This window comes from Vanessa cardui, chromosome 11, assembly GCF_905220365.1.
Source record: "Vanessa cardui chromosome 11, ilVanCard2.1, whole genome shotgun sequence".
In the NCBI taxonomy this organism is placed as follows: Eukaryota; Metazoa; Arthropoda; class Insecta; order Lepidoptera; family Nymphalidae; genus Vanessa; species Vanessa cardui.
In genome coordinates, this window is record NC_061133.1 from 12,638,377 (window position 1) to 12,663,915 (window position 25,539).

Genomic DNA, 25,539 nt, shown 5'->3' on the forward strand with positions numbered 1-25,539 from the left:
AATAGCATTTTTATTGAATATATTTTTTTTATTATTATAAACTATTCAATTGAACTATTTATATCCACTTTATTTTACTTTCAAAGCTTAATGGCAAATTATGTTGTTCATTAGGCTTTTGCCTTTTTGATGTTGGAATACTCGGATACTTTTACTTTGGGAGCTCATGAAAAAAATAAACAACATCATTCAGTATAATTCAATTTAATTTATAACAGTCTTGTGGCGTAATACATAAAAAAGAATCGCTCATATTCAATTAAAACACCTCGCCTTTAAACACCAAACATTGGCACAACGTTGGAACACATCGGGGCCTTTAGGGCATCAATAACTTCAGTGCAATTGACTTGTAATAAAATGAGGCTTTGTAAACACAACTTCAGAACTTCCTGAGATTACATTCAGCAATATTTAATATGTTTCCACCTGTGACAACGTTACAATGTCAACCTTAAAATTGTCAAAATAGATGTTTTATATTATAAAAGAAATTTCTGTAATAAAATTTACGTTGACGAAAATTATTTGACTTAAGAATGAAGTCACATACGTACAAGTAATCTATAGTAAGAAATAGTGCCCTAAAGACCGTATAAATCACAAACGAAATCACATCACAACCAAATCATGCACTTATATCTAAATTATAATTATATATAAAATTAAAAAAGGGCAGTTTTCAAGCGAGTTTGATACTATGATTATACTGTAATTACCTTTACATTTTCCTTATAATTATTCAGTATATTTTGTTAGACTATCTATTATAAACAATTAATATTTTCATTCATTATTTAGCACTCTAAATACATATTTGATAAAAATGTTGATACTACTTGCTATGTAGGCGGAAAATAATTTTGAAAGATAGATTGATACATTCTATATAAATTGAACATGATAAATAATATTAGTTACACTATAATCTATCTTGAAAATTTTAAATTTGTTTTGTATTATAATTTCAATACAATATTTTGACTGTAAATCAAAAATTTATACAATAATTTTTTATAAATTCTTAATTTTTGCCTCGCTAAATGAAGTCGCCATGACGTCATTTTAAGACAATTCTAAGTTCTTAAATTTTTTTATTAACATGTTTGATAATTTCGCAAAATTTACTCAAATTACTACAAAATGTACATTTTAGAATTGAATTACATTATATTTATATAAATCGATTATTAAAAAAAAATCATTTATTTTGTGTCACTTTACGAAACAATTTACAAATAAAAATAAACTTTTAGATTTACAGCGACATCTAGCAGCTAAACTTTACGAGTTCGCTATAAGTTTTATGAATCAACTTTGACAACTAAAACTAATTACATGAATAAGATTACTGAAAAAAAATCCAAATATACATATCCTTAAAAAATAAGATACACATAGATATTCCAATCATCGTTAACTAATACTATAATCACATTGTCATATTCTAGAACATCTTACGATATTATTTTTACTTACTATAAAATATATAATGACGTACTACCATATATATATAGTAATTAAAATTATTTATTAATTACAAACTCATTTCAAATTAATTATTATAAGTATGTGTAATATACAATATTATATATTGAAATTTTTAAATGAAGATTTGGTATTATATAATTCTTTGTCATTTTAACCCACAATGGTGAAGGAATATAATAAAAAGTGATAATGTATTTTACTCTCTAAATAAATTTATTGCTATATACACGCACACTAATATTAAATTGCTTAACATCATAAGATTTGATATGAACACAATTTAGCTTGAACGATCCATTGCATTCCATATTTCTTTTAACTCATAAAAGTTAAAGTTAAAAAGTACGATAATTTAAACATTTCCGACCACATTGGTAATACTTAAATACCTTTACACCAATGTCAAGAGTTGCAAATAATCGTACGCATAATATTAATTATTGATATAAGGCAGAAATCATTCGATTTTTAGTTTAATCGCCATTATGCTAATCGGGCACAGATTATTTCGCTAACGTTACGTAGGATGTTGATGATGTGAAGGATATAATATTGTCGTTTAAATATTGAAAACAAACCGAATTGTGTAAGTTATAAACTTAGCTAACTTAAAAAGTTACAAACTTACACAGTTAGGTTTGTAACAGACTGTTCTTAATGGAGTGTGGTCACTCACCAGAGATTAAAAACTTATTGTAGTCGAAAATTAAAGATGATAACACCTTATTACTGTTATATTTGCCATACGTTAACATAACAGTTACAGTATGCAGTACCCACAGTTTTTCATTAATATATATTTATTTACAACACTATATTATTCCACTTTACTATTATCCACTTTAATCATTCTTACAAAATTTGATTCTAATTTCGCCAACATTCAATACATCATTCGATTTTAAATTTTTCACAAATCAGATTATAAGAAACCAATTGTATCGCGTCAAAATCCTTGAATTTAAATGTGATTGAATATTGGGAATATATTTATAAATATTGCTTACATTAAAAACCTTATAAATAAAGTTTTATTATTACATAAACAGAAAGTATTGCTGCCATTTCATGTTAAAACATTTGGATCCTGTATAATTAAACAGTAACACATAAGTTCAATAAAAGTTTTAAAACATTCTTTCGCACAGTTGACGTTCTCACTGGATGGATTTAAATTGCATAGTATCTTAATAAAGAACCGAGATGGTCTAGTGGCTAGAACATGTACATCATAACCGATGATAGCGGGATCAAATCCAGACGAACATCACTGAATTTCCATGTGCTTAATTTATATTTATAATTCATCTCGTGCTCAACCTAAATAAGTTTTATTTCAACGAAATTCTCCTACATGTGTATTCACCAACCCGCATTGGAGCAGCGTGGTGGAATATGCTTCAAACCTTATCGTCCAGCGGAGAGGAGGCCTTTACAGCAGTGTGAAATTTACAGGCTGTTGTTCAATATGTACAATTTAAATATAGAATGAGAAATAATCTCATCATATAAAAAAAAGTCTTCACGAACAAATTTCGGTACAGAAGTCGTGGTTCATTATTATGAAAATAATAAATACTATTTCATTAACACACCATATTGCCAACTCCAATCAAAGAAGGACTAAAGATTAACAAACTTTAATTATTACTTTCGATATATGTATCCTGCTATATGGTGCACTACAAACAGTTCTTATTTAATTATTTTTCATTTATAGCAACACTATTCTACTTAAATTCTTACATCCATTTCAATTAATGTTCTCATAGCAACTTTACCGACATTCAAATTGTCATTTACTCATGAATCCATTGTAAATACCATTCAAAATTCCGACCATTGACAATGTCTATAAAACAGCAGTTGATTATTTGTCTTGTAATTCTATAATTGAAATAGCCTACATACAATATATAGACTTATTTTCCTGAATTAGGCCCGATATATTTTTGTTTAAAAAAAGAATCCGACATTTTAGAATTGAAACAAATTTGGTTACTATTAAAGTCACCATTAAACATGATCACGGATTACATAGGTCTGGTGAGGAGGAGTTTGGCACCCTATGTTCTTTTTGTAACTCTAATTTAGTAAAATTTCATAATAGTCGGTTACTAATGGAGCCATGAATTAATAACAAATAAACAGATTCATCTCTGCAATGAAATAAAAGATAGGAAATAAAGAGTATCTAACTGTATCAAAATCTTGTCATTTTCAATAAGAAAATCCACAGATCCACAAGATAAAATAAGGTAGGGTTAACACATTAAATCTATACTGTAACATATATGTAAAGATTTATGTATATAGCCTACTTATTATATATCTGATATATAATAAGTGAGTGTTTCCATTGTGTACACAAGCTGTGGATAAGTATTTTTTATTTTCAGTCTGTGGATTGTTATATGGATTACAAAATGTTAAGTGTTCACTACCACGTAAACATTGGCACTGTGAACAATATTAACCATATCTTACAACGCCAATGCGCCAACCTTGGGAACGAAGATGTCATGACCCTTACATATGTTTGCAACACAACAATATTTAAAGACTTACAACACACAGAGGCATCAGCTTTAATCACTTACAGTAGTAATTGTTAAATGAAAATTGAATAGTTACTTATTCTTCTCCTTAAAGGGAGAGGAGGCCTTTAGCCCAGCAGTGGGAATTTACAAGCTGTTCTTGACTTATTATTTAGTTAGAACGTACACGAATAATTTATTTGATTTCCACACATTATACTTTCCACATTTAAAAAAAGAAACTCTGTTTAAAAATAATGCCGCTGTTACAACACTATATCTGCAATTCTTAATCGTTCCATTTCATCTTTGACAATCATCACAAACACTAGCTGATTGATTTGAAGTGTTTTAGACCTTAGAAAAATAAGTTACCAATTATAATTTTATGAGCTGAGATGGCCCAGTGGTTAGAACGCGTGAATCTTAACCGATGATCGTGAGTTCAAATCCAGGCAAGCACCACTATATATATGTGCTTAATTTGTGTTTATAATTCATCTCGTGCTCGGCGGTGAAGGAAAACATCGCGAGGAAACCTGCATGTGTCTAATTTCATCGAAATTCTGCCACATGTGCATTCCACCAACCCGCATTGGAACAGCGTGGTGGAATATGTTCCAAACCCTCTCCTTAACGGAAGAGGAGGCCTTTCTCAGCAGTGGGAAATTTACGGGCTGTTACTTTACTTTACTTTACTTTTAATTATTTTATATCACATATTTTAGTATATCTCCGTTCAAAGTCAGTGACTATTTCACTTTTATCAAGCGTTGACAATTGAAATGAGCTTGAAACAGGGGGCGTTAGTGGCCGTTGAGCACGGCTCCGGCCAGCTGTGAAAGCTGGTCCGAGTACTCTGCGTACAGGCGCTGCCACTGCAGCTGTCGCACTAGCAGCGACAGAAGTTCCTCGAGGATATCGTGTTTCTTTAAACCCTGGAAGGTTATTAACAAAATCATTAGCTTCATATAACTAAATATATAATTAACCTTTAAGTACTCAGGTGGTTTAGTTTACTTGAGGTCAGATCATAAATCATCACATGACGTCTATCAGACGGTTATTTAAGAAACCGAAATGGTTTCTTAATATTTATTAAAATTCAACTGCCATGTGATCCGTTTATTATTCATTTACTAAGGAAATGTAAAAACAACAACATATTTGTATGAGATCAACATTTATTAAGTACTAATCAAAAAACTAATATTTCGTTCTTTTTAAGAAAGTTTTCCTTTCTTCACGATCGGTTGGTTTTAGTTCAACTTTATTTAGATTTTTATGCTTTGTGGAAATCTGTAAAAGTTTTTGATTTAACAATTGTATTAATCATCGTCGTGTCAAATAGTTCAAGCCATAAAGTTTCCGAGTCGTTGAATGTTTTGGGTTGACGTCGAGGATTTTCAACAATATCATTAAAAAGTAACTTATTAAATGTGTCTCTAAAAATACTAATAAGGAATAAAACATTAGGATTAAATATTCTCTCATAGGTTATCAAGCATCGGTGGTTCAGTGGTAGAATGCTCGCCTGCCACGCGGGCGGCCCGGGTTCGATTCCCGGCCGATGCATGTTTTTTTTTATTTTTGTATTCAATAAAATGATTACCAGAATCGTATTTTGCCATTTCTTAGGAGTGGACGTGCAGTGACTCGGCCCGAGCAAGTCATCCAATATATTTCTTAACTGTTCTTCGGTTCCTGTGAAATTTAAAACACTTTTATATACAGAAACATCCAGAGAAAACAATTGCTATATTAATTAATAGTGTGTAAATGTGTAAATTAAACAAAATGAAAGTATATAAACAAACTACAAATAGCTATCAATATATTTCATTAATTTAAATTAAAGAGACAACTTATAAAGATTATTCCCTTAACAAGAATAATCAGATCATAAGTTATTTTGACAGCATATTATGTTTTAGCTGGCCATGATATAAAAAATAATCTACAGCCAAAATTCCCGTTCAAAAACTCTTAAGGTATATTAATATAAAATAAATGAATAGAAAGTAACTGATACGCTTGTCGATAGAAGGATATATAAGATTAAGAAAGTATATAACCTAGTATATGTAGGATGTTTTTATTAATAAAATTGATAGTTGTGTAATTATTTAATTAGCTATGATATAATATTACTATATAAGATTTTAAATTAACACGGTTATTTTTATTATTAAAGTTATTAATTTCGGGATATTTACCATGTTATTTATTTTTGTTCGGTGGAGCTCGATATTTCGACATTGTCTACGAATGTCTTGTTATCGTGAACGAACGAACGAACAAAAATAAAAAAAACATGGTAAATATCCCGAAATTAATAACTTTAATAATATTACTACTTTTGAAACAGTTTTTACATTCAATTTTAAAGTACAAAGAAGATTCAAGAACCTACTTGAAAAATGAGTATTTTGATCTTGATGGTAATTAATAATGTATGTAAAACAAGTTACCATGATGTACGAGGTGGTCGAAGAGTGCCACGAACCAGTGGCGGTAGTCTGTGGGCAGGCGAAGGTGCAGGCAGGCTGCCACTTGCGCCTCCAGCCAGCTGCGAGCCGCGCCCGAGAGCGCCTTCGAACGGCTGGAACAGTATGATGGTAGGTAAATGATACATTTTATAGTTAAGATAAATTAGTAACATATGTTACTAGATTACCAAAACATAACAATATATATGATGATTATTAATGTTATACATGTTATACAAAAAATATTAAAACTGAAACAAAAATCAATTCATATATTTATATAAAAATTGAAAGAAATACTATTACAAGTTTCTTAGAAAGGTTATTAGGTTAATGTTTAAAGTGTGATATACATATGACACTACTATCACATAGGGTAGGAGACCTGTATCTACTGAGGTGTTCTTTGAAAACTTTATTAAATATATAACATAAAGTTTAACTCTGTACGAGATGGCCCAGTGGTTAGAACGCGTGCATCTTAACCGATGATTGCGGGTTCATATCCAGGCAAGCACCGCTGATTCATGTGCTTAATTTGTCTTTACATCTCGTGCTCAGCGGTGAAGGAAAACATCGTGAGGAAACCTGCATGTGACAAATTTCATAGAAATTCTGCCACATGTGTATTCCACCAACCCGCATTGGAACAGAATTTACAGGCTGTTTTTGTTGTTAACTCTGTAACTTGGAACAACGAATGTTGTTTACACCTATAAAGATATATCATCTTGAATGTTAAATATATCAAATATTAATTTTAGTTAGTTAGTTTAGTTCAGTTAAAAGTCGATGATGTAACTAACAATAAATAAACAATACATATAATATAATAGGGCGTTTGTATGTGTGTGTAGCGTACGTACGGGTGCGTCCGCAGTGCGGGCACGTGTGCGTGCGGCGTGCGCGTGCGCGAGGGCGCGCGCGGGCCCGCCCCGCCGCCCGCGCGCCGCACCGGGTCGCCCGCGTCCGACCACACCACCCTGTAGAACGCTCGGTATATACAATACTCGTACAAATAGAAGCGCAGGCATACACAACACAACACAAAAAAAAAATTAAAAAGTAACATTTGCAGACTTGACTGCAAAGTCTTATAATCATAAAAAACCATTATAGTTAATTATGTATGTACAATACAAAAAAAACCACACCACAAATAAATTTAAGTAACATGCGCAAACGTGACTGCAAATCTTTTAGTTATAAAAAACCATTACTATTTTGGCTCAGATTAAATAAGTTTATTTATTAGGTATCAATTAATGTCAATAGTCTTACCATGCGCATAGCTTTTTGCAATAAATATAACTTTTTCCATTGCTGAGTGAGATCATTGGATTGCCGTCTTCTAGTAGGGAACAATTTGTTACTGTAACTGAAAGAAAAAAAATTTTTTTGTTAATAATAAATATATAATAATTTGAAACACAAACAGAATGTTATTATTGTAAAAATCCTTTTTTGTCAATGATCAGCAATTATTTAATATATATATTATATATTTATTTAATAATAAAAAATATGATTATACAATAAAAAATAGTAACTACTGAAATAGAGGTAAAATAATACTACTGTAAAAAAAACAAAGCAAAATGTTACACCAAAATTTTGATATGACTATGATTTAGGCATTTCATAAATAAATCTTCAATCCACAAATAAATAATAACAATATATTACTTTATTCTTAAGTATGTATTTAAGACATATTAATCATATATGAAAAACCAGAATAGAAATTCTTACCACCATGCGAAAGCAGATTCCTAAAGCAAAGTGGTCGCACGAGGCACGTGGCAGCGGACAGGTCCCATATGGCGAGCTCGGCAGACGTGGTCACCACCGCCAACGTATCCCCGGACAAAGTCATTTTAGCCGCTTGAGACGGTAGTGCTGGAACGCGTAATAAGTTATAATTAAGATTGGTCCAGAAATTGTATTTTGAGTTACGACATTTCTGTTAACTTTTTTTTTGTCCCACGAACAAATAATATCTCGACATATAAGACGAATGTCAAATCAAATCAATTTTATTCAAGTATACTTCACAATGAATTGTCAACAATTAAATACTACCACCGTTACGGAAAGTAGCTTATAGTGAGAAGAAACGGCAAGAAACTCGCAGAAACGGCAAGAAACTCGCAATATCGAATACAATTTTGTCTTAAATTTTCGCGATTATTACACATTGAAATAAAACTAATTTTAACGGATTTGTTAACGTTCGTGGTAACGCACGAACGCTGTAAAGTGCTCGAAATGTCGGGATGTAAAAATAATTAATATACGCGATTCAAATCCGTTAAAATTAGTTTTATTTCAATATCGAATATGTCGAAATATCGAACTCCATCAACGGAAGAATAGTACGACACAACTTAGACGTCGCATCGGCAAAATTCGTAAAACCGATCACATCCGAATTAAGTACGCTCTACCAAATTGTCAATATTTATTTCTCATGCGAATATGATCTTTACACAAACGCAATAACTTGTAATATCATATGACCTAATATATTCGTCAATTTGACGCGTCGATTTACATGCACTTGCTTTCTCTGACGCGTGAATCCATAGCGACGAATAGCGTCCAATGGCGCGATAGGGCGCTATTTCTATTGGTTGTGTAAATCGTTAGTAATCGGTTTTACTTTCATTCCATTGCATTTTTCGATGCTACATCTAATTTGTGTCCTCTTTTTAGTGATTGTAATAATTTCTGTTAAAATTTTGAATATATTTATTTATATTCACTAATTTGAATATACTAAATCGATTGAGTTGATGGTTATTTTGTAGTGAATTTAGGCAATAGCGATGAATAGCGTCCAATGGCGCGATAGGGCGCTATTTCTATTGGTTGTGTAAATCGTTAGTAATCGGTTTTATTTTCATTCCATTGCATTTTCCGATGCTACATCTAATTTGTGTTTATAAATATCTCTTTTTAGTGATTGTAATAATTTCTGTTAAAATTTTGAATATATTTATTTATATTCAGTAATAGGCTATTTGACAATGCGAAAAATAAATTGTGAATTATTGTAATCAGTGTATATTGTGAGTTTAAAAATGGTTATTTACTAACGAAACTTGAAAATAATATTTAATTTATTCAAAAATCAATAAATAAAAATGCATTTTTTCAAACGTTTGTCACGTGACACAAAACGCTCCTGATTGGCCGGCCTTATGATGAAGTCACTTTCTTGTAAACTTTGCGTTTCTACTATATGTACCACAGAGTAAAATACAACAAAGTGACGTCACCGACCCCATTACAGCGCCATATTGTCCAAGTAGCGTTTTCGCGCGTTATTTAGATATGGAATTTTTAATATGATATTTTTCGGCAAATATGTACTAGAAATAAAAAAAACAACTTTTACTGGGTTCCTTAACCATTACTAAATAATATAAAATGGATTTTAAAAACCAGTCAAATAGCCTATTTGAATATACTAAATCGATTGGGTTCAAATTATGACTATATTGTGGTGATCTCGGACTATTCCAAGTCATAGCAGGCCTCACCGAGGTGCGGCAGGGCTCGCGCGGGGGCGCGGGCGAGGCGCCACACGTGCAGCGCGCCGTCCGCGCACGACACGCACGCCCAGCGCGCGTCGCACGCGATGCACGTCACCGCAGAGCCTGCGGGGGGGGGGGGGGGGCAATCGTTACCACATTAAGAATCACAACGAGCACTGACTCATTCATTCTAATATGGATAAAAATAACATGATTCCTGGACGTGCATTTCAATCTATGTATGTAAAATTATTATTAGCATTATAATTAACTAGCGAAACGCCCCGGCTTCGCACGGGTGCAACGCTGACAGTAAATATACTACAGAAGTCTTACAATGGTCACAATTTGTCATTTCAATCTATGTATGAAAAAATATTATTGGCATAAATATACTACAGAATGTCTTACAATGGTTACAGTTTTTCAGTCGTTATCAGTGTTTCTTCTTATTTATTGTCTGTATATCATATACAAAAAGTTCTTCTTGAATCACTCTATATAATACATATAAGATATCGCATTAAAATCCATTGTGTAATTTTAAAGATCTAAGCATACATAAGGACAGCGGTAAACGGTTTGTTTTATACTATGTAATGTCCTAATTAATCATTTGGCCTATAGAAATGTCAGTTAAACATTATCTGTAACCTTACCCAAATAAGTTTCCCAGATGGGGTCGTTTGAGGCGGAGTTGTTCGGTATAAGTTCCAGTCTCGATAACGTTCCGTAGTGCGTGTTGCACGCTTTGTTCACAACCTGAAAGTTAGAAAGTATTAAATGTTATTTCTATGTTAGGTATTAAATACTACAATACAATATTAAAAAAAAAAACACTAAACACAACAAATTATTTATATTTATAATAATATTTTATTCCTGATGAAATTTTTTTAATATACTATCTAAGTCCTATTTGTGCTTTAAAAATGTGACGTAGCCGTAGTCATATTCGGAATTTGAAGTTGGTCGTTAGATTTAACAACTCCTTCCAATATAGTACTCCATTCTAAGTGTGATCCTAGTAAGCCCTATCATGAATTTAAAATAGGAATCATTTTCAAAACTATCTGAACTTTGTAGTACCTGCAATCTCAAGACGCCAGCGGCCCGCACGACGGGCCCGGCGGTCCCGAGCGCCGGCGCCGGCAGCGCGGGGCCCGCGGGGCCGGCGGTCTTTAAGGGCGACGCCGAGGCCCCCGCAGTGGGAGAGGCACAGCTGCGCTTGGCGTGCAGCTCGTCGACGCGGGGGCCCGGCAGGCTGGCTGCCGTGCGCTTGCGCAGCCTCTGCTCCAGTCCGCTGGAAGTAAATTATAGTGAATGTTTGCGTCATATACCCTAATACTGTTTATTGTGTCATTAGATGTTGGGCATTAAAAATGCCATATGTCTTTTTTTCTGGTTTAAGTTATGTTTGGCCTTGGAAGAGCAAGACCGGCAGAGTTACTTTTGTACTTATAGTCGAGATGGCCCAGTGGTTAGAACGCGTGCATCTTAACCGATGATTGCGGGTTCAAACCCAGGCAAGCACCGCTGATTCATGTGCTTAATTTGTCTTTATAATTAATCTCGTGCTCAGCGGTGAAGGAAAACATCGTGAGGAAACCTGCATGTGACAGATTTCATAGAAATTCTGCCACATGTGTATTCCACCAACCCGCATTGGAACAGCTTGGTGGAATATGTTCCAAACCTTCTCCTCAAAGGGAGAGGAGGCCTTTAGCCCAGCAGTGGGAATTTACAGGCTGTTGTTGTTGTTGTTGTTTGTTGTATTAGTATATAACATCAATGAGATGTGTCAATTGTAAAGCGTCAATAATAAGCAAAGTAAGGTACGTGTCGCCGCGCACGCTGGCGGTGGCGTGGTTGCTGACGTTGGGGTGGATGACGATGTCGTCACGGCGCTCCACCCTGATGCGCGACTTGCCCTGCGACGACGTGCTGAAGCAACTCTCCGTGCCGGGCTGCGACCCCAGCGACTCGCTGCCAACGGACACTTCTGTCATTATCTTACACCCTGTATACGTGTTATTTAACGTCCACCCATACTATAAGTAGCGTTATATAATGATTAAAAATAAATAGTCCGTCACATTGATGATAAACGCTATTTGACCTTCAAATTTGACCTATTTTGGGGGGCGATTTAGAGGTTGAATTTGATGTTTAGATTGAAGGCTGATTTTGAAGGTCGAGGTTAGACGTAAAATTAGAGGTTGAATTTGGAGGCCGAGGTTAGAAGCAAGATTGGAGGTTGGATTTGGAGGCCGAGGTTAGAAGCAAGATTAGCAGTTGTATTCGGAGGCCGAGATTAGAGGCTGAATTTGGAGGTTGAGGTTAGGCGCGAAATAAAAGATCGAATTGGGGGGTTGAGGCCGAATTTAAAAGTTGAAAAATAAGGTCAGGTAGAGGCAAGTTATAGAGCGAATTTAGAGACCAAATTAAGTGGCTGAGATCAGGTTTAGTTAATTTAAAGGTCGGGTTAAGGGGGCGTGTTCATGGGTTAATTCAAATTTGAATTGGGGGGTTGAGGTGTGGGGCAATTTAGAGGCCGAATGTAAAAGTTGAAAAATAAGGTCAGGTAGAGGCAAGTTATGGAGCGAATTTAGAGACCAAGTTAGGTGGCTGAAATGAGGGTTAACCAGTGAATTTAAAGGCCGGGTTAAGGGGGCGTGTTCATGGGTTAATTTGAATTTCGAAGGCAAGGAGTGATGGTGTGCAGGCGTTACTTGGCGTCGGCGCTGGTGAGCGGGATGTAGACGGGCGTGATGCGGCGCTTGCCGTCCGACGTGCGCGTCTCGATCTGCCGGTCCACGGGCCGCGGCGGCAGCGGCGCCGCCGGGAAGCCCTGCGCACGCGCACACACTTTACACCTTTTATCAATATTTTTTTTTTTTATGTTATAGGTTGGCGGACGAGCATATGGGCCACCTGATGGTAAATGGTCACCATCGCCCATAGACAATGACGCTGTAAGAAATATTAACTATTCCTTACATCGTCAATGTGCCACCAACATTGGGAACTAAGATGTTATGTCCCTTGTGCCTGTAGTTACACTGGCTCACTCACCCTTCAGACCGGAACACAACAATACTGAGTACTGTTATTTGGCGGTAGAATAACTGATGAGTGGGTGGTACCTACCCAGACGGGCTTGCACAAAGCCCTACCACCAAGAATACAGGATAGGATTTATTTATTTTTTATCGTACATGCTGGCAACATCAGTACTTAGTGTAGTGACGTAGAAGAACACGTGACCACCGATAAGTGTCATAGTTGAAAGGAAGAAGGTGAACGCCACTTACATTTCGTATATCATGACTGATAACGAGAGTATGGAGTCGAGATGGCCCAGTGGTTAAAACGCGTGCATCTTAACCGATGATTGCGGGTTCAAACCCAGGCAAGCACCGCTGTTTCATGTGCTTAATTTGTCTTTATAATTCATCTCGTGCTCAGCGGTGAAGGAAAACATCGTGATCAAACCTGCATGTGACAAATTTCATGGAAATTCTGCCACATGTGTATTCCACCAACCCGCATTGGAACAGCGTCGTGGAATTTTGTATTTTGAATGAATGACTGTATTTTTTTAAATGTTGAAAAAGAGTAACTACTGAGTTTCTTGCCGGTTCTTCTCGGTAGAATCTACTTTCCGAACCGGTGGTAGCTTCACTTAATTGTTAAATGACGATTCAAAAGTGCTTGTAAAAGCCCACTTGAATAAAGTATACTTTGATTTTGATTTTTGATTTTGATTTTTTGAATATGTTCCACACCTTCTCCTCAAAGGGGGAGGAGGCCTTTAGCCCAGCAGTGGGAATTTACAGGCTGTTGGTTTTTTGGTCTTGATAACGAGTTTATGCGTTCAAAAGTTAGTAAATATGACATTGATCGCGTACCTGTGACTTCTCGCTCTTCGGCGTGGTCTCCTCCTTGGGCGGTTCCTTCTTAGCTTCCTGCTTCTCGCGCGCCAGCAGGATCTCGGGACACTCGACGAGCAAGTTGGATGTGAGGTCGCCGCCGGGCTCGTTCACGAAACATTTCCCATATATCTTCTCGTAGAAGGCATTCTGTGCAGACAAATTAATCGTCAAAGCACGATTATACAAGCGTAGATGATATTTTAATATACAAAGTAAGTTATTAGTTATTAATTTCAAAGAAAAAACAGTACGGCGTCGTATTCACTGTGAACTACACGTGTCGTCTATTGAATTTTGTTATCGGACGAACGGCCGAGCGGCCGCCGGGCGCATACGCGCGTTAGTAGGTACATAGCGGACCGGCTCGATAATGAATGAGGCGGGTGCTTGTTGTGAGGACGAAACAATGCAATATTGTGAAGTTTATTCGAAGCTAGAAGTGGGAGGAGATACGCGGAGGAAAAGGTTAAGGGAGGAAAATGAGGATAGTGAGGGAGAATGGCATACAGTATCTAGAGGTACGAAGAGGAGTCAAACAATTCAGTGTAGAAATCATACTGACGTGAAATCTCAAGTTTGTATAACATATACAGATAAGTTACCTAAACAATTTGCATTTGCCAAACTTTTAAGAGCAAATGAAATCGAAGGCATTACGAGAGTTAAATACGTAAACCCATTTAAAATTTTAGTCGACTTTGAGAAGGATATAAACGCGGAGAAGTTGATTAAACATGAAGAATTTAAGAAGTTAGGCTGGAGAATTCAAAAAACTTGGGAAGTGGGCGTGTCGTATGGCATGGTACAAGACATTGAACTTGAAATTTCAACCGAAGAACTACTTGAAAACATATCATCTGATGAGCCAATAATTTCCGTAAAACGTCTAAATCGCAGAGCAGAAGATGGTTCCTGGGTCCCCAGTGAAAAGGTTAGAATTGGTTTTGTCGGATCTAGACTTCCCCCTCATATATACCTGCATCAATTGCGCATCCGCGTGGAACCATTTGTTTTCCCTGTTACTCAGTGTTCCAGGTGCTGGCGGTTTGGACATCTTGTTCGAATGTGCCCTTCAATTAGAATAAAATGCCCTAAATGTGGCGATAATCACGCTAACTGTGACCGCTCCACTTTTAAATGCTGTAACTGTAGTGGTGATCACATAAGCTTGTCTAAGTCTTGTCCAGTTTACATTAAGGAGAAAAAAATACGCCAACTGATGTCTGAATTTAACTGTTCTTATAAAAAAGCATTAACTTTATACGTTCCTCCTTCCCCCGTTCTTCAAGTCATTAGGAACAACCAGGCAAGATTACGCAAAGAAAAAACAACCTCTAATTCTGTACCTTCTACAACATCACAAATCTTAGAAAACAATACCCTTGAAACAACTGTAATGGTAGAAGAAAAAAACAATAAACAGCTACATGAAATCTCCAAAAGGAAGAAGAAAAGGAAGAAGAACAAAATATTATTGCGCGTTGATAGTCAGGATAAAGAAATGGAATGTTCAGAATCGGTGTTTGAATCAGAAGATAGCAGTCATTCTCTAAGAAATAAGGTAAATAATATTGACGAAGATTCTAGTGAGAGACGTCGTATCCCGAACCTGCAAGGACATTTAATAGGTCTTCTTGAAAAGCTTAAAACTGTTTTAAGTACTAAGAATGATGACTCATGGACGGACAAGATACAGAGAGGATTTAAATGTTTTATTCAGTGGATCATAGATGTATTTCAGGATGTCGTTACCAAATTACCCGTTATTAAAGATATGATTCATTGGTTTACTTAATATGGATCTGTATACTCGCAAAGAAATTAATTTGAATTTAATCCAATGGAATGCGCGTAGTTTACGGCCAAAGCTTAAATCATTCGAGCAGTTGCTAATCCAAGAAAAAGTTCATATTGCAGCTGTATGCGAGACCTGGCTTAGTGAAGATAAACATATTAAGGTAAAAGACTACAATATATTTCGCTGCGATAGGAACGAGGCTTATGGCGGGGTAGCCATACTAACCCACAAATCTTTGCAATCGTATATGTGTAATGTAGATACTATTAATTCTGGTATAGAGATAATGCACGTCAAAGTAGTTAATTGTAACAAATTAGAAAACATAATTTGCGTTTATTGTCCATCTGATATAAGAACCACAAAACGTGATTGGGATAAAATTTTTTCTTTAGCCGTGAGCAAAACAATTATACTCGGAGATCTAAATGGACATCATACTGTGTGGTCCAACAGGACTGATAATAGGGGATCCCAAATATTTGATGCTATTTCTGATAGTAATTTTGTTTTGCTTAACGACGGTTCTTTCACGCGCTTTCAAATGGTAGATGGTCGACTACGCGAGTCTTCGCCAGATGTCTCATTGATCTCTCCTGACGTGGCATTGAGATTTAAGTGGTCAACCTTGAATGAATCTCTGAGTAGTGATCATTTAGTTATAAAGTTATCTACGTTATATGTCTCTAATTTTTATACACATAAAAAAAGGAATTTTAAACTAGCTAACTGGGAGGGGTATCGTTCATTTCTCGAAGAAGCATTTTTAGACTTGGACTTGCCAGATGACCCTCAGTTAGCTTATAATTTATTTGTTGATAATGTCAATAAAGCAGCTGAATTTCATATACCCTTTATTAAAATTTGTTATAATCCAGAAATAAATTTTAGACCAAGAGAATTTTGGACTCCAAACTTGTCACATTCCGTAGCTAAAAGACGTTTGGCATTAGGTACCTTTAGACGTAATCCTACTCCAAATAATTTAACAAATTTAGACAAAATGGTAAGTGAAGCTCAGAGAAACATCCGCCATGAACAATCTAAATCCTTTCGTAATTTCTACTCATCGATTGATGAAGCTACATCTTCAAGTGATATGTGGCATCGTATGAGTTGGTTAAAAGGATATAAATATTCTCGCAAATACATAGATCCCGATAAAGCTAATGTATTGTTACATACGTTATGTCCCGACTACGTTTCTCCTGCAAAACCTCATTTTAGATTCCCTAATACTATACTGGAAATTCCTATTACCATTCATGAACTTAATAAATCGATAAAATCTAAAGATACAGCCCCAGGTTGTGATAATATCTCATATTCTATGATCTACAATTTGCCATTTGTTGCTAAGCAATGGCTGGCAGATTTATTTAATTTAATCTTCTCAACTGGCTATGTACCTTTGCAATGGCGTTCAATCGGGATCGTTCCTATTCCTAAGCCTGATCGAAATACGTCTAACATTTCATCATTAAGGCCGATTTCTCTTATCTCATGTATCTGCAAGATCTTTCATTCTATACTTAATAAGCGTATAGAATGGTTTATTGAAAGAAACAATGTATTTTCAAAAAATTCTATAGGTTTTAGAAGATCCAATTCTTGTTTGGATGGGTTAGGTAAGCTTGTAATGCATATACAGACAGGATTTACTAAAAATGAGACAACAGTAGGGTGCTTTATCGATATTGATAATGCTTATAATAATTTAGATATTTGTGCCCTTTTACATAAGTTAGACTATTTAGGCGTTGGTGCTAAGATTTGTAACTATTTATGGGAATTTTTAAAAGAAAGAAATTTAAATATAAAATTAGGTCATTATTCTATTTCGCGAAATACTGGTCGAGGTCTAGCCCAGGGAGATTCCCTATCTCCTTTGTTATTCAATATTGCAACCTATGATATATGCAGCCAGATCCACAACAATAATATTAGTGTGTTACAGTACGCTGATGATTTTGTCTTATATTCTACTAATAAAAAAATAAATGTAAGTGTTGAATTCGTGCAACAAGCTTTGAATAAATTATATGCCCTGTTTTTTGATTTAGGTTTAGAAATTTCTACAACTAAAAGCAAGGTTTGCGTTTTTAAAAAAGGACCAAATAGATTCCCTGCTGTTATTAAAATTAAGGACCATATTCTAAGTACAGAAGTTAGCATTAAATATTTAGGTATATGGTTGGATAGTTCGTTGAGATGGAGTAAACATATAAGTGAGGTGAGAGAAAAAACATTAAAATTCATTAATATATTTAAAGTGTTGGCGGGGTCAGGATGGGGTATTCATCCGCGACATTTACGACTCTTATATATTTCCCTAATTAGGAGTCGTTTGGATTATGGTTGTTTTCTATACTCTGATAGTTGCAACTCTCATACAATTAAACTAGATAGGGTACAAAATTTAGCTATGCGAGTAATAGGAGGCTTCTTAAAAAGTACTCCCATCCATGTAATGGAAACAGAACTAAACCTACAACCTTTAAGTATACGTAGGAGATTCTTAGCAGGCAAGTTCTGGTTAAAATCTAAATCCTTATCCAGTAAATCAGATATGATTAACCTTTTAGAAACACTCTTGTCGCGCTGTTCGTCAAATTTTTGGAAAAGGAGAAATATTCCTTTGCTCGCATTGGTCCAAAATGATTTGAGAGACATTTCAATACAGACATGTGATAAATTAGAAATGTATAGTTTAGATTTGTGGGTTAGTAGAATAGATCTTAGTGAAGTCTTGTATATGAATATTGATGATATGCAAAAAGCAAAAGCTCAGTACAATTCTTATAACTTAAAACAAATTTGTATCAAATACTTAAATAGTAAATTCTGTGGATTTCACCAAATTTATACGGACGCTTCTAAGAATACTGATGGTTCAGGTGCAGCTTTTTTTGATCCGTATATGAATATCGAAGCAAAATTTAAAGTTGAAGCTAAGGTTTCCATAATGCATTTGGAATTGTTAGCCATCGTTGAAGCGCTATTTTATATTAGTTCTATTAATTTTGATAAATGTGTGATTTTGACAGATTCAAAGAGCGCGCTTCAACATCTAGCTAGATGCACCTCGACTTTTCGAGGGCTATCTATAGCTTATGAAATAATTAAAATTATTTTAAATCTAATTTCTTTAAAAAAAACTATTATAATCCAATGGGTCCCGTCCCACATAGGCATAAGCGGAAACGATAAAGTTGATCAGCTGGCTAATCAAGCTGCTTATGAAGGCAGTATTTTGCAATTATCTCCTTCTTTTAGTGACGGTATAATTTTATATAAAAAGAAATGCATATCTCTTTGGAAAGAATACTTTGACCTACGTTCTAGAGATAAAGGGATTTGGTATCGAACTATTCAATCGGAGCCTCTGTCATCTTGGGTTAGCAATTGCTCGTTTAGTCGACAAGACGTTGTTCATCTGTTGCGACTTCGTTCTGGACACATCCCGTTGAATAAATTCGGTTTTTTGATGGGAAAAGTTACATCTCCTAACTGCCCTGATTGCGAAAAACCTGAAGATGTACATCATGTTTTACTTGAATGTATTCGCAATGAAACAGAAAGACGGGAGATCGTTGGCCGTTATCCTATGATACAAGGAATTGGCGGTTGTAACATTGCCCTTGCCAGACCTGTATCAGATGAAGCTGTGGCATTATTACGGTTATATAAAAAGTGTCTCCGGGCTAACAGTGTATCTAACAATATGTTTAGTAGCTCTTAAGTTGATATAGATTATTTATAAAATTTTGTGTACTCTATGGAGCGACGTAGTCCAAGAAAGGACCAAGCTCCTTAAATTAAAGAGAAAAAAAAAAAAAAAATTTCAAAGAAAATGTCTTGAGGTGACCTGCGTGTCATGTAGCGGATGAAAATCTACCACCAAAGTGTGGCAGATTGGTGGATACCAAACCACACTGGTGTTGCTTTGTAGATTATGCTCCAAACCTCAAAAAATAATAATAGAGAAGGTCTCACCCCATCACTATAGATATATCTTCTCTGTTTGTCTGTTCTTAAAATACCATCAAAATTATTGGAGATATCCAATAAGTTCGGGAAACAACTTCAATTAACATTAAATTATTAAAAACTGTTAAAACAACAGTATCTTAACCACTTTTATAGCAAAGAGTATTTCGGTATAACTTAATATATTTTTTTTAGATTAATTATTTAATTCTTAATTGGAGTTTATTAATTAATTTATTTATATAAATATAAACCACTAGGGGTTACCTTCTCGTCGAGCGTGAGCGGCGTGCCGATCTCCGTCTTGGTGAACTGTATGCACGCCACCGTACCGTCCGTGCTGCACGCTAACAGTTTCAGCCCTGGAATCAAGAAAATATGCTTAACATTCCCCATCATGAGGGTAAGGAATGAGTACATAAGAGGAAGTTTGATAGTGACACCGATAGCCGAGAAGTTATGTGAAAGTAGCTATCATGGTAGGGGCATGTAATGCGGAGGCATGAGGAACATATGGGGAGGAAAGCTTGTGCATGGATGTGGATGGATATATAGAATAGGTAGGACGACTAAGGAAACGATGCATGGATTGTGTTAAAGACGATTGTTAGAAAGAATGTTACTTGTGCGACGTCTGACACAGAAGTATGGAAAGAGAAGACATGCTGCGCCAACTCCAAATAAAATTGGGATAAGGGCAGTAGGATGATGATGATTCATCTTCATGTTGTAGTTTTTAATTTTAAAATATAATTCAATTGTTCATCTAAGTTATCTTTCAAATGTTTGTGTGTGTTTGCGTTTAGTATAATTTTATATTTAACTAATTAGTGGATAATTATTGATTAATATTTTATTTATGCACTGTTAGTAATTAAAGAACTAAATACTACTTTTTTCCTTTGAAAAAATAATATTAAAAAAAATATATCAAAACAATAAATAAATGTTGGGGGCATTTAAATTAAAAAATAAACTAAGGAAACTTTGTTGTACCAAGTGAATAATTATTACAGTTGAATTTAAAGCATTAAGTCCACTATCGTTGTTGATGCAAGTTAGCGTTAGGGCGCTAAGAATGGTCATATGATGGTGGTGGGTGGTGGAGTTACCGTCGGAGCTCCAGGAGAGGTCGAGCACGCTGTCGCTGAAGAGCTCGTGCACGACCACCAGGGGGCGCTTGAGCGACGTGAGCCAGATGGACAGCGAGCGGTCGCGCGAGCCCACCGCCGCGCAGCAGCACTTCTTGCCGTCCTTCACGAAGATGTTGCTGTTGAAGCGCTGCAAGCCAACACGAGCGTGACGTCATACATTTTGTGTATTACCTTAATTGTCTGCTACTCAATATATGATCTGTCTAATATAAACGATGTCATAATGTCTTACAAAATGACTTATGAATAAATAGGTCTTTAATAATGTTTTACTGGCTATATAGATTTTTGTTCCTTTTTCGTTTGTGTGTCAAACGAGTTTACTTGTAAACTAGAATGGTCTAGAATAAGTCAGTACGATAATAAAATCCTTTGACATCGTTACATTTTGTTTGCTTTTTTCTACATAAATCTATCAATATGTAAATCATTAGATAAATGCACCAGAGCCGGATTTAAAGGTCTGGAGGCCCCCAGGCCACAAAGCAGGGGGGGCCCTAGACAAACACGCGTAAACAACTTAATAATTATATTATCATGAATTAATTACTTTTTTATTTCAATCGGTAAGCTATGATTTATTAACTTGTATCAGTAACTTTCAAAATATTAAATAATAACATTATTATAATTTGACTATATCTCGATATTTGTTAACTTGCTGAAAACTGTGGCCCCCACTAATGTGGAGGCCCCAGGGCAGTTGCCCCGGTTGCCCTCCCCTAAATACGGCCCTGAAATGCACTAAAAAAAATATATAACAAAAAATATATTATGACTGCGAACAATATAATTAATGATGATGATGATATAATTAATGATGATTTGATAAATGACTAACTCAAAACTCAACTCAAATTACTTTATTCCATATAGAAGCATTACACTTTCTTATTGATGGTCAATTGAAACAGTACCACCGGTTCGAAAAAGAAAATACCCTGACCTGAAAAGAACCGGCGAAAGAAACTCAGCGGGTTTTTTTTGTCTCATATATTATATAAACAATTTAATATCAAATGAAATAGCCAGGAGGCGATCGTTTCAATCCCAATGTGTGCGTTCAATCGTAAACTCATTAAACTTTTGCACACAAGCATTCCTTAATATATTTTTTTAAATTTAGCATCAGAAGCATTTTGAAGGCATTCTGGGATCCTGTTGTGAAACCGTATACATTGCCCCACTAAGGAGTTACTGACTCTATGCAGTCGAGTAACAGGAGTAACAAGTTTGTGTTTGTTCCGTTTACCAATGCTATGAGTATCACATTTTATCATAAAATCATTAATATTTTTTTGTACATAAATAACATTGCAGAATATATATTGACAAGCAACAGTTATAATGATTAAGGAATGCATCATTTTCAAGAGTTCCCAATAGCAAACACATTGAAAAACAAACAGTGTTATTTGCGGTAATCGAATGTGCAACCATATTAATTTAAATAATTGTATTAACTAACATGACTGTATTTTATTAAATGTTGAAAAAGAGTAACTACTGAGTTTCTTGCCGGTTCTTCTCGGTAGAATCTACTTTCAAAACCAGTGGTAGCTTCACTTAATTGTAAAATGACAATTCAAAAGTGCTTGTAAAAGCCCACTTGAATAAAGTTTATTTTGATTTTGATTTTAATTGTTTGTAAAAAGTCACTACAAAGTGTTGGTACAAGGGATGTGTCTCCGTCACGGTAGCATGCGTACGCTATACCGTGGCGCTCGCCGAATGACGGAGAGGGTACCGCTGGTTTTTTAGTGGTAAACCCGGTGGTCCTGAGTGCACTCGGCGCATTGGAAACCGGGGAGACCCCCCCCCCCCCCTCACTTCCATCACGTGGAGGAAGCTTAGTGGTAAACCCGGTGGTCCTGGGTGCACTCGGCGCATAGGAAACCGGGGAGATTCACGCCCCCCCTCACTTCCATCACGTGGGGGAAGTGCGTAAAGCGTTTGTCCAGCGATAAAGAAAAGGGATGTGTCTCACAGCGCACGTGACGGCCTTCTTGTGCCCCACGAAGTCCTTGTCGCAGCGCCAGCTGTCGCGCTCCACAACCTGCGCGGTGGGCCCGCCGCCGTTCATGGCGTGCGCCGACAGCACGTACTGACCGTCGGGCGACCACGACAGGCGCAGCACGTGCGTTGTACCTAAAATTAAAAACTAATTAATAGGGGTTGCTTTTCGGGATAGTTTTTGTTTTCCTTAACTAAACACATATTACCAATAGTAAATAAAAAAAAAAAAAAAAACTTTTTAAATTTGCCCGTATTTTTTTCCAAGATTACAAGTGACATCTCTCTTTAAATCTTAATACATTCTTTTAGCTCTAGATGAAGTGTTTAAAAGAAATGTCTTAGATCTTAAGACACGGTCTTTAAACATTTTGGCCAATAACTTTATATACTTATACTACTATAAGAAAAACAACCTTTGCTCACAAATAGAAAAGATACAGGACACCAATTCTTCAGTCTTTTTAGGTAAAAGTTGGATGGGAATATGTCCATTCAGATATATATAAGTAGAATTGGTCATCAGTTACACTAAAGCTGAAGTTCAATTTGTAAGGAATAATCAAAGTTGGATCAGAACCGAATCAGGAATATCTTATAGCCATTATAAATTAATTGAATTGGCCCCCAGGCTCTTATTTAAATATTAATTAAATAAACATATAAGTCACCTCCACATTCTTCAAAAGACTCCGTAATGACTGCCTGAGATGCCCAATCGGCTGTCTTCCAGACTCTTAGAGATTTATCATCTGATTGTGATGCTAAATATTTCCCCACCTGCAATTACACAAATTCATGTACAAAAAATGTTCATTAGTAAGTAATTACAGATTTTCAAACATTACTTGTTTCATTACATTTGAAACAACTGTAAATTATTTATGTATAAACTTATGATATGTGGGTTAATATTTATGATATATATTATACACAAGATTAATGTTTCAAAAATGAATGATAAATGAAAGTATTTATATAACAAAAAATATTCATTAATTCTGTAATAACAGTTTTTCAATCACTAATTGTTTCATTATTTTTCAAACAACTGCAATGGAATTATGTATAAACTTGGTGATAATATATGGATTCATATTTATGACAACTATTTTAATATTTAATTTGTAAGTTTAATTTTTAAATTCACTTACAGGATCCCAAGCTACTCCTTTCACTAAGCCAGTGTGACCATTCAATACACACACCATTTCCGGGAACTTTTCAGCATTCCAAATTATTATTGTGTTGTCAACACTGCAGCTCGCTAACCACTTATCTAATGGTGACCATGCCAGATCCAGAACATCTCCTGAAAATATAGTACCAAGTATAAATACCTCTTTAAAAATTAAATAAAAATACTTCTATAAAACTAGTTCATAGTGGCACTGAAAACAGTTGTTTTAGCTTATGTTATGGATAAAAGGAGTACAAATTTTAGAGTAGGAGGGGATTTACAAGTAAAATATAATGCCGCATATTTGGGGCGCACCCTGTTTATTTATTCAAGTATCTGACATAATTGAGCCGCAGGTTTTTGGCAATATCCCAATAAAAATTTTGTCGAGGATATTGTAGGTATGATATGGTAGGCAACATTGATGTTTTATTTTAGTATTATTAATCACAATATACAGTGAATAATTAAGTTAAACAATAATTTTAATTAAATATGAATAAATAAATTACATCACAAACTTTCAACAGCATGTTATTGTCATTAATATTATACACATTACTGACCTGCATGTCCTCTCAATGTTGTCAAGCATCTCCAAGTTTCGGCTTTGTGTTTACCGGTGGCTCCTGCAGCTACACTAAGCCCCCAAACCATAACTAAGCTGTCATCACCACCAGATGCCAAGTATCGACCTCCGTTACTCCATCGCACACAATTTACACATGCTGAAACATACATTTTATTTTATACGCTTTCTATTCGTTTTTAGAATATATTATTTGTATAAATTTAAACAGTCTAACCTAAATGGTTATCCATTTGACATAGCATTTTCGGAACATTTGAATCCCATTCCACTTCTTCAAATAGTACAGAGTTGAAGTTCCAAACCACAACTCTCCCAGAGTCTTCCCCTTGCCCTCCAGTGGCAAAGCGTTTACCAGTAGGATGGATGTCCACCGAAAAAATTGGCTTCTCTGAAAGTATAATTTGCTTTAAAAAAGAAATCAAATTTTTAAAAACAATTTGAACATAACTTACCATCATGATTGACCCAGCTGGGTTTATAGAGCTTCATTTATAAATAGTTTAAGAAATATGTGCCGAAAATAACAACAAATTTGTTTATTTTCACCTAAGTTTTATAATTGACAATGACATTTATTTTAATTCTCGAGTCTCGACTCCCGGCATTCGGCAATTAAAGAATCACTGTTCAGAAATATGTTTTATAAATATTTTATTCAAAAGTTACTAAATGAAAGCCGGTAGATCTTGAAAAAATGTAGGATAGTTGATCAATCAAGGAAAGTAACTTTTTGATGAACTGCAATTATTAAAAATCGACAGTATAAGCGCAATCATGCGCTAAAAAAATTAATTTAATAGGCAAATTATTTATGAGCGTCC

At 35.1% G+C, this 25,539-nt stretch overlaps 1 protein-coding gene and 1 non-coding gene across 2 annotated transcripts; one reads left to right on the forward strand and one right to left on the reverse strand.

Moving 5' to 3' along the window:
* Nucleotides 1–4,646: 4,646 nt before the first annotated feature.
* Nucleotides 4,647–25,295, reverse strand: LOC124533832 (protein HIRA homolog). Its single transcript, XM_047109365.1, has 20 exons — nucleotides 25,171–25,295; nucleotides 24,933–25,106; nucleotides 24,693–24,854; nucleotides 24,101–24,258; nucleotides 23,618–23,726; nucleotides 22,921–23,081; nucleotides 20,892–21,060; nucleotides 20,047–20,141; nucleotides 13,968–14,138; nucleotides 12,789–12,907; nucleotides 11,896–12,042; nucleotides 11,146–11,359; nucleotides 10,716–10,818; nucleotides 10,063–10,179; nucleotides 8,270–8,416; nucleotides 7,799–7,895; nucleotides 7,384–7,500; nucleotides 6,500–6,630; nucleotides 5,641–5,732; nucleotides 4,647–4,966 (listed from the first exon to the last, which is right to left on the reverse strand). Exons 1-20 carry the CDS (start codon nucleotides 25,205–25,207, stop codon nucleotides 4,835–4,837), a joined length of 2,652 nt encoding a protein of 883 aa, XP_046965321.1. The 5' UTR covers nucleotides 25,208–25,295; the 3' UTR covers nucleotides 4,647–4,834.
* Trnag-gcc lies at nucleotides 5,533–5,603 on the forward strand. Its single transcript has one exon. It is a non-coding gene; the product is annotated as a tRNA-Gly (tRNA).
* Nucleotides 25,296–25,539: the final 244 nt, after the last annotated feature.

What these genes read in the sequence shown, in the direction of transcription:
- LOC124533832 (XM_047109365.1), bottom strand. Translation starts at nt 25,207, where the DNA reads ATGAAGCTCTATAAACCCAGCTGGGTCAATCATGATG. An exon ending in TCAAATGGATAACCATTTAG is followed by an intron (nt 24,855 to 24,932) that starts GTTAGACTGTTT and finishes TGTATGTTTCAG; the next exon opens with CATGTGTAAATTGTGTGCGA. An exon ending in CGACCACCTCGTACATCATG is followed by an intron (nt 5,733 to 6,499) that starts GTAACTTGTTTT and finishes TAAATTTCACAG; the next exon opens with GAACCGAAGAACAGTTAAGA.